Raw genomic sequence first — 10,102 nt, forward strand, 5'->3', positions numbered from 1 at the left:
CTCGTCCAAATCGAGTTGACAAAGGGCATCAATGACCTCACATCTCCACATGCCGAAGTTGTTTGTGCCAGTAAATTTCTCGACTTCGATCTTAGCATTAGAAAACATCATAGTTGTGGTACCCTTTTTACCACTTGCTGAAGCAATAGAACTATTCTCCGATTCACTAGAATTTACCATAGTTCTTTCAACCTTTTATAAACTAATAACCAAACCAATGAATCAAGGTAAAACCAATTACCTTAACTCTTAATGAACACCAAAAAGCTAACCATGGCGCTTTGATACCAATTGTTGAGTCACATAGCAAAAAAAGGAATTCAATATGGATATTAGCTTCACGAAACAATGAACAAATCAAGCATAGAATTAGAGCACACACTAGATTTATAGTGGTTCGGCAAATTGCCTACATCCACGTGCAAATGGAGAGGGATATTATTGATGATACGAGAGGTTATAATTCGCTCAAGAACCAGAGAGTTGTTTTTTTTTTTTGTTCTCTCTCTCTATTTTTTTCATATATATTATTTTCCTTTCAAGTCATCTTTTTGCGATATTCAATTCGAGAAGGGTCCACCGTCAAACGGCCAAAGAGTTTGGAACCTGCAGTAGAAATATGAAACCTTCAATAGAAATCTCGAGGCATAATTCCTCGAGATTACTGCGGTGCACCAGGGGTCTACCGTAGTGCGGTGATGTGGTAGAGTTGAGCTCTAAACTTTGGTTGGCCGCTCCCCCTAGGCTTGAGCATTGTAACAAAAATTGTTACAAAATTATTTGTTTCCAAATTTGCTCTTTAACCCTGAAAATAATTAGAGAATCTACTAGTTTCAATAATTTGGCAAATTAATACAATTTATGTTTATTTGGGACAAGGTGTCAATCAATTGTGGATAATTCTTATGCAATTATGGTCCCATAATTGACTTTATGGGACCTGATCATTAAGTTTAGTGTTAATGACGACTTATGACTGTCACTATGGCTCGCCCAATGTATTATTGCCAACTTGAGTGACTAGATATCCTTCAAGATGATTGTTCATGTGTTAATGTTGGGATTTTTCCGTAGTATATGATGTAAGATGACTTTTTTTTTGGATTGAATCGGACTTATTGATCTTGGTTAATGCCCATTAAGGTGCAAGTTTTCCTTGGGATCTTGAATTTTTAATTTCCAAGAGTCTCTCTTTGTTAAAGCATATCATACTATATTCATTTTTGATCCTCTACCTTTTAATGCAGTAGATGGGGGCCCTACTAAGCACACGGGGTCCCTAGTAAACACATGCTTAAGATTGACAAAAAAATAATCATAAGTCACTGTCTACCTTTTTTATTTGTTAAACAAGAAAAGGATTGAATTAATAAAAGGAGAGCATTATGAAGGGACCGGTATATCCTAGGACTACAATTTGTTGGATCACAAGAGCATCAAAAAGAGGCCAAAAACTCAAAACTGTACAAAACTAAGGAAAATTATATAAATATTAAAATTTCCTGATAAACTACTAAAAATCTTCCTAACTGCTAAAAAATAACTTATCTTGATCAGAGGAACATGATGGAATTACCAAAGAATTGGAGGCTCCTACACCACTGTTTGTGTCCCTGTAAATTCATTTGTACAGGATTAGTATTTTTGTTAATAGATGCACCCTTTAGGTAGGTTAGACTTTTGTGCAATGAACAAAATCTTGATGTACCCACTAAATGGGTTTTTCCTATTACAATCTAGTGACATGGAATTATAAATTAGATGGACGCATGTAATATTTAAAGGTGATAGACATCTTATAGAAAAAGCAGGTTGCAAGGAGTACTTGAAAATATAACTCAACATAGAGTTGAATGGGGAATTGGATTTATTTGCAAATCTTGAGATATCGGTGTGCATTAATTAAGCTATAAATACACTGTGAACATGCAAGAAACAATTATCTTATTTTTCATTTGCAAAGAAAGCAACCTATATATCTATATATATAAGCAAGGGATTAATGGAGGTGGAGATGGGTGTTAGGAACCTGGTTCCAAATGTGCCCACTCAAATGAGAGAAAGGGCGATCTCGAGTGCTCATGAGAGCGCCTCAACACTTTTTTACATTAAAAATAAAAAGAGAAGAATTATGGGAAAGTAATTGTCAAGTCTCAATGTGAGAGCTTGGTAGAATTTATATTAATAAATGAGTCAACAGACAAAATGTCTCGTATTTAAAAATATAAAACTGGAAACTATTACTAAAAAAATTAGGACTAAAATGGTAACTAGATTATTTCCAATACTCTCCCTCAAGTTGGGGCAAATATGTCAACTAAACTCAATTTTTCAATGTGAGAATTAGTGATAGAGGGACCAACAAACTTCATAAGCATATCGGCAAACTGATTCGAGGAAGATACAAAGATTGTCTGAAGATCACCAGATCAAACTTTCTTCTTAAGAAAGTGAATATCAGCCTCACACTACGTCAAAACAGCTAAAATTCGTTATAAATATGGCGTTAAATTCGGCGGCCCAAGTCTCACGTTTATTTGGACGGCCCAAATTAAGCCCAATAAATTAATTCGACGGGCAAAGCCCAACGAACCACCAGACCTTTTTTTTTTAACAAAATAAAAAATTGAGAATTTTCGTTGAAAGCTCACTGTCACAGGAGCCATTGGAGAAGACGAACGAAAACTCCATTCGAACTTTCATCTAAAACTCATTGGCCGCTTCAAAGTTTTTTTTTTTTCTTCCTAAAGAACCTAATTTAGTCAAATATTTAAATCTGTGACTCTGCTCTCAAACCCAAAGAGAAAGAGAGACACAAAGGCGTCGAAAATGGAGATCTCTGCAACTCTTTCTATACCTTTGATCCCTAAAGCATCACCTTCAATACATTTAGCTTCTTGCAACTCTATTTTTTTCAACAATGGCGGAACCGATCTGTCCAAGAAGTGCAATCGCTTAATCTTGTGCAGAAACAGAGCTCAAAGGGGTTTGAATTGTCGATCCATGTTCGGTCTAGGCATGCCAGAGATCGCCGTCATTGCTGGAGTTGCAACTCTTCTTTTCGGCCCGAAAAAGTTGCCTGAATTTGGTCGAACTATTGGACATACTGTCAAGAGCTTTCAAAAGGTTCGATAGTTGTTGGTGTTCTTCGTTTATTCTTTTGTGGATCTTTTTTATTTTATTTTATTTTTTAAGGTTTTTGAGTTTTAGGGGTTTAGAGTTTATAGTTCATTGTTCGTATATCTATGATGGATTGATAATGTTAGCAGCATAGTCACAAAACTCTCCGAATTTTTCCAAAATATTGTAAATTTCTCTAAATATTGGACCAGCCGATTAACTAGGAAATTAGGGTTTTTTGAGTTTTAGGGGTTTGGAGTTTATAGTTTATTGTTTGTATTTCTATAATGGATCGATGATGTTAGCAGCATAGTCACAAAATTTTCTAAATTTTTCCAAAAAATTGTAAATTTCTTTTAATATTGGGCCAGACGATTAACTAGGAAATTAGGATTTTTTTTTTAGTTTTAGGGGTATGTTAAGCAATGTTGAACTATTCAGATATATCATAGGCCAAATACTTTCTCGAAGAACATTTATTTCAGTTACATCCATTTTGTTCTTATGATTAGGTATAGAGACAGTAGTAATGTAACATTGGGTGTATCTGTTATTTAGTTAATAAATTTTGGATTTGGTTCTTCGGTAACATATGTGCTTTAAAGTATTCAGTGTTTGTTACTCTGTTTACTTTTAGAGTTTTAATCTTGGCGATAGTGCTGTGTTTATAACTTTGATTTTAAAGATCCTCATTGTTTATTTTAGGTCAGGGAGATTAGTAATGGCTTCAGCAGGATAGTTAGTCGTTGGACCGCTGAAGCTTTGGTTGCACTTCAAGAGGTATTAAAGCTATAAGATAATTGTGTGACTTCTTTATTGGTGGTTTTCAGTTACTATAGTTCAATAAAAATGGAATGGTTGAGTAATATTGGTACTTTATATGTCAATGAAGCTAGCTTTATTTAATTGTTTCATCCATCTTTAGAGTAATTTGGTGTTCAAGAAGTTATTGGATGCTGCAATTGATGTCAAATATGTGTTCGAACCTATAGATGAATTGATTGACCTTCTACATTGCAGCCATGAGGTTGTGGGTTCAACCTCATCTTACACTCAAAAAACAAAGAAGTGTTGTAAAATTTGTGCTTGGGTTGGTATGAATTCGTTCAATCTTAATCATGTGTAAATTAGTTGTATCGTCTGTTCAGGATGTCATACCTTGACACAACTTTGTCTTGGTTTTTCATACTTTCAATGGTATTCACCTTGGTCTATGTTAGGGCCAGCAAAGGTGTATAAAATCTAAAATACATTTAAATAAGTTTCTAATGCATTGGTGATATTCCCTGTTTATCAGATATGTTACATCTACCCTAGCAGGAAAATGCCCTAACCATGAGAGAGAAATCAATCCATTTAAACAGGGAATTGCCCTTAAAACTATGAAAAATGTTTGGTGGTTCATACCTCATTCAGTAAGTTTCCAAATGTAAGAAGAATAACCAAAAGTGTTAATACTAACCTCTTGGCTTCCCATGCTTAAATGGAACTTGAGGCATCCTTCCCTCCTTCAACCATGTTAACATGACATGCAAGGCAAGCCCAACTCATTCATAATCAGTAAATCACCAGCGCACATACTCCTCACACATGATTTTCTTGTACATGCCTTTTGTAGTCCATTCCTCCATAACCAAGCCGACCCATCTTACTTCCTTTGTCCAAAATATCATGATTATTATGGTGGTAATCTGGCCTGGAATCATGCCGCAGCTTTCCTTCTAACTTATGCTTATCTGGGCTTACTGCCTTTCGTTTCTGGTTGCTCAACTTAGGAGAATGGAATCCCTGCTCAGCAACATCAAATGACAACTCCCCTTCTTCCACATTCTCTACATCTGGTTCCCATGAAGAGTGCCCTTCCACCCCTAAATTATTTCCATCTCCAATGTCCTGATCTTTTCCATATTTTGGGTTTTGAGATTCTGACTTGTTTGGAAACTTAGACTGGCTTTGCTTCCTCTCCCGGTTTATTTTATCATCCTCTGCTGCCAATTCAACACCGTCTTCCAGCTCTCTCTCAATGAGATCATCCTCATCCATCAAGTCCATTTTTCGAGACACATCACCACGAGACTTCCTTCTTTTCTCAAGTGTTGCCTTCACTTTTTCTTTGTCTATCTGTTTCATAGCATCCTTTGGTGACTGAACTAGAGAACCTTCCCTGCTGTGACCACCAGTGCAGCCAGTCTTGTATTGAGCACCTTCGTTTTTCCGTTCACCTGCTTCAGTGTCTTCCCTTCTCCCATTATTACTATACTGATCTTCTTCCACATGTCGCTTAGGCCCAAATCTAGATGTGTGTGAAGTTTCTCCTGCATTCTCCTTCTGGTCTGAAATAACACTTCTTGCATCCACACTACCATAGTCATTACTTTGACTTTGGTTACTTCTTTTATGCTCGTCTAGATTATCAGCATATGATGGGCCAGTCACTGACCGAGTCGATGGCATTGAGGTTTCAGGAGTCACCGTAGAAGCCCCCTGTGCACAACTGTTCGGTGAAACTGTTGCCTCATTGGCAACGGAAGTTTTTGCAGAAGCCCAATGACCAGGCCCACCTCCAGTGCTTCCTTCAACTTCACTCCCCTGGGAAGATGGTAATCAATTTTGCTCATATAGTTCCAACATTTGATTGCTGACCACTGTAAGTTCCAACATTTTTCTGAAGCACAGTTTCAGAGCTGTAATACCCATTAAATTTGTTGATAAACACAATGATATTGACAAAATTTTCAGTGAAACATAAATCCATTACCCTCAAACATTCAGCAATAACCTATGTTCTGAAATTCATTAATAGTGAAAGTAGTACATTAGTGTTCTCATGCAGGTACTTCCTATGGTTCAAATCTTTGTTCTGTTTTGGGATCTTTCGAGTAAAGCCTAAAATGAATTGGGTTTTATTCGAATATAAAATGCAAGTGATAAGAATCTGATTTTAGCAGATTTGGTTCTTCATTTTGGGTAGCTTGATTGGGTATATAACATTTCTATAGAATAGTTTACATGGGGCTGGGGTTTTCTAGCGATCAGTATTTGGTTGATTAACTCAACCTCTTTTCTAATGAAATTTTATTTATAAAAGGTTGTTATTCCTCTATAAGATATTTAGTTCATTGGTACAACTTTCTCCTATCAATGTTACTTTAGATAATTGTTCTAGTATATTGCTGAATAATTCAATGCTTAGCATTTTTAATTATGAGGATAATTGCTCTTAATGGAATTGCCAGATCATTTTGATTTTTAATTCTCAATTAAGTCTTGAAGTTTTATTATTCAAAGTCTAGTTACTCACCCATTGTTCTACTTATTTTTCTTGTAGGCACCCCAAGAACAGAAACGTTGTGGAGGGCATGGTTAAAGCTCTTGCCCGAGTTGTTTCCAGTATACAGGTGAAAAATGTTATACTTCTATAGTCATTTAACCCTCTCTCCACATCAATGGGCAGTATAGTTCATAGAGCAATTAAGAAACAATGCTTGCAAACTTGACATATCCTCTGAGCTTGGGACTTGCAATGTAGTGTAAAAGACACTACATCAAGATTTGGAAATTAAGAAACAATATGTAGGCTAAATTCCTAGGAATTAAAATTTTCAAGATTATGAGCTTGGCTTTGTTTGGGAAAAATGGTTTTGGAGTTTTGGGGAAGATCCTTATAATATTTGGACAGTTATCATCAAGGTTTAAAATAACATTTAGATATCATTGTTTCACTCGATAGAAAAATTGAGGCGAACCAAAACATTGGAAAAGTTGAGGTATTCTAAAATATTTTAAAAGGAACCTTGGAAAACTTGAAACATTGCTTTTGAAGCATATTAGGCAATTTTTGGATGAAAATTTGTTAATAGATTGCAAACATTGTTTTGATCTTAGATATATGGTCCCCACTCCACTGAATGTTACAAAAGATTCAGGTATTATCAAGGTGAACCTAGGCACCAAAATCATAATCATTGGATGCCCCCACTAACACATAAAACATAAGTTTTATCACACCGCTCCCCTAAAAAAGTGCCTTTTGGGGCACTTTTTAGTCCTACGGACCACGTGAGCCTTTGGTCCACCTATTTATGGAATTAAACATGTGATATCAACTTGATTGATTATCTGCAAACGTTAGATCCAAGCATCCAAAAGAATTCTCGGTTCTAATGGCTACAAAATACCCCATGAAAAAGCTCAAATCAAGTAGCTACTAGTCATTGATCAAGCTAATTATTGGTCTAACTTGATTGATTATTATTATTTGTCGAAGCACTTGGAAAGAAAGAAATTGTAATGTGTTTGACAGGCATGAGGATGACATGCATTCAGTTACTTAGCATTAAAGCTTTATTGTATAGGCGATCTTCTTTATTTAGATAATATAGGGACCTAGGATGTACTGTTAAGATGGAGACTCTAGGGGGTTCTACACTTCGAGATCTCTGAATTTCTTTAACAGGTGAAATGTTCCAAGGATCTTCTGTTCATGCTTAGTTTGGCTTGTCTAGAAAAATCCCAAGCCAACGGTTCATGCGCTGTCAGCACTTTTAATACCATTACTACTTATTTCTACAGGAAATGAGTGGAGCCTAGAAAATGATGCCTCCAATGCTGCAGTCATGGCTGCTAGTGAAGCTCATGCCATAACATTAGCAGTTGAAGGTCTGTTGGGGGTTATATTTATCGTGGCCACTTTGACAGATGAAGCTTTGGATATTGGTAAGGTAAGAATCAGTTATTTCCATTTTTTTTATTGACTTTGTCAGACATGCTTACACTTGGGGGAATGCTGGACTTTTTCTACTCCAAGGCACCTGATAGAATGAGGTGCATGTGTACCTCATTGTCGTGGTGTTCAACTTCCATGGGGTACTTCCTTAGCTCTATACTGGTCTCGATCACTAATGCAGTGAGTCGACGGTTCGGGCATGAGTGTTTGGGTGGAAACGATTTGAATCACAACCGATTGGACCTGTTTTACACACTTCTCTGTGTTCTTAGTTTTCTCAATTTGCTTAACTATATGTATTGGGCTAAGCGATACTAGACATGGGAAAATCGACTTTGAGAATCGCACTTTGGTTATGTTTGTACTATGTGTTACATTTTCTCAGTTGTGTAGATAAGAAGCTTATGTTAAACCTTGTGAATGTCTGACCCAATTACTTCAAATAAGCTAAAACATAACTAAGCCAGGTTTAGTGATTATTCAGATTTCATTGGCACAACTCTACTTTCAATAGAAGTACTTTTGTGGAATCATTTTTATAAGAATCTCCATTGCTCAGTGTTAGTTTCTGAAAATAATGTTTGGGAAGTACTTTTTAGGTCCTTGAAATATTTCTCAAGGGTGGGGTATTGAGAACAATAATAACTTTTGTATGTAAAATTGTGTTTGAATGGCCATAATAACTTTCCAATTCTCCCCAAGGCCTATGAACAATCCATGTGAATAGAAATAATCTAGTAGGAGTAAGCCTAATCCAAATGAACCTGACACAAATTTGATGCATATCCAGATTGGGCGAGTTCTAGTTGAGGACCTAATATTTTTTTTTTAAAACAATACCCTATAGCGACTGTCGGCGACCGTAGCTAAAGGTTTAATATATATATTTTTAATAAAATACCCTATAGTGACGGTCAAAAGCCGCTATCGCTATAAGTTCATATACCGACGGGGTTTTCCTCTATAGCGATGGTCGGAAACCGTCGCTATATCCTTAAATTCTATGATTTTTAACCGACGAATATTTTTTCGACAAGGCAAAATTCGATGCACCAATTCGACGGTCAAGACTGTCGAATGGTCCCATAATTCGACGGTTTTGGACCGTCGAATTTTGAAAATTTTCACGCAGTGTCAATATGCTTAGTTCTTTCATGAAGAGCTGAGTCTGAAACAAGCATAATAGTAGACTTATTGTAACAGAACATAGTAGAAAAACTAGAATCAGGAAATCCCAACTCTCTCAGCAAAGATCGAAGTCAAATTAGTTCACATGAGCCAAGGGCCATAGCATGATACTCAACTTCAGCAGAAGAATGAGAAATCACATTTTGTTTCTTACTTTTCCAAAACATAAGATTATCACCACAAAAGTATAGAAACCAGAGGTAGATCTCTTATCTGTGAGAGGAATGGATGATGACTCCACTATAGCGGCACGAAGAACAGACTGTCCCAAAAATGGAATGGAGGGAGATCATGATTTCAAGTAAGGATAGAGTAGAAGTAGAGGGCCTTCTCATGGTACATGAACATGGTATAGATGCGCTATTCCATAGAGTTGAATAACCACCTAAGGATAATGTAATTGTCAATCTCCCATGATTCTAATTTAAGATCAGTAAGAGGAGATTTAGTTACGATCCCAACTATCTAGATTTACCTCTAGTATCTAGATAAAGTCGCACAAATCGGGACCACGACTGAAAGTTCCGACAATCAAGAAGAGTAGTGGTAATACGTTGGGTAGATGAAGTAGAAGCAAATATTGTAGAGGAAGTTGTAATTGTTTGTTCTGTAGTCATTGCTTTGGTTTGAAGGGAGGTCTAAAGAACAAAGTTGTAGGACCAAAAAACCATAAGGTAGAACTCCTCCCAACAACCTCCCTGTTGTTATCGTAAGGCACCAACAAAGTAGTGGTTACTTTCGTAGGCCCACAAATAGCCTTTTTATTGCAGTCGTAGGTTACCAACACAGTAGTGGTTGCTATTGCAGGCCCCCAAATAAAATTTTCTTGCATCTGTAGGTCACCAATCAGCTCCAACAACCTATTGTAAGACACCAACTAGCCACAAAAAACTATTGCTAGCCAAAACAACCTATCGCAGATCATCAACACAATAATAGTTGCTGTTGCAGACCTCCAAAGAGCCTTCTCCTGCAGTTGTAAGTCAACAACTAGCTACAAAAAATCGTAAAGCATCAACACAGTAGTAGCTGTTTTTGCAGTCCACTGTTGCTATCGTAGGTCACCAA

General features: G+C 36.6%; 1 protein-coding gene across 7 annotated transcripts; it reads left to right on the plus strand.

Annotated features, from left to right (window-relative positions):
• The first annotated feature begins 2,471 nt into the window (after positions 1-2,471).
• On the plus strand, positions 2,472-8,654 carry LOC147386756 (uncharacterized). 7 transcript variants are annotated; one of them, XR_015172211.1, is made up of 5 exons: positions 2,472-3,126; positions 3,826-3,900; positions 5,530-5,767; positions 6,449-6,518; positions 7,693-8,654. XR_015172211.1 is itself a non-coding variant. In XM_086423996.1 (4 exons), the coding sequence occupies exons 1-3, from the start codon at positions 2,830-2,832 to the stop codon at positions 6,485-6,487; spliced, it is 411 nt and encodes a 136-aa protein (XP_086280122.1). In that variant the 5' UTR covers positions 2,472-2,829; the 3' UTR covers positions 6,488-6,518; positions 7,693-8,654. The 7 variants fall into 7 exon arrangements, 1 of the variants encoding a protein (XP_086280122.1); XR_015172213.1 differs by having other exon boundaries at positions 5,530-5,720; XR_015172208.1 differs by lacking the exon at positions 5,530-5,767 and having other exon boundaries at positions 7,693-7,841; positions 7,928-8,654.
• The last annotated feature ends 1,448 nt before the right edge of the window (positions 8,655-10,102 follow it).

This window comes from Akebia trifoliata, chromosome 14 (genome assembly GCF_017979445.1).
Source record: "Akebia trifoliata isolate Shusen 1 chromosome 14, ASM1797944v1, whole genome shotgun sequence".
NCBI classification, from domain to species: domain Eukaryota; kingdom Viridiplantae; phylum Streptophyta; class Magnoliopsida; order Ranunculales; family Lardizabalaceae; genus Akebia; species Akebia trifoliata.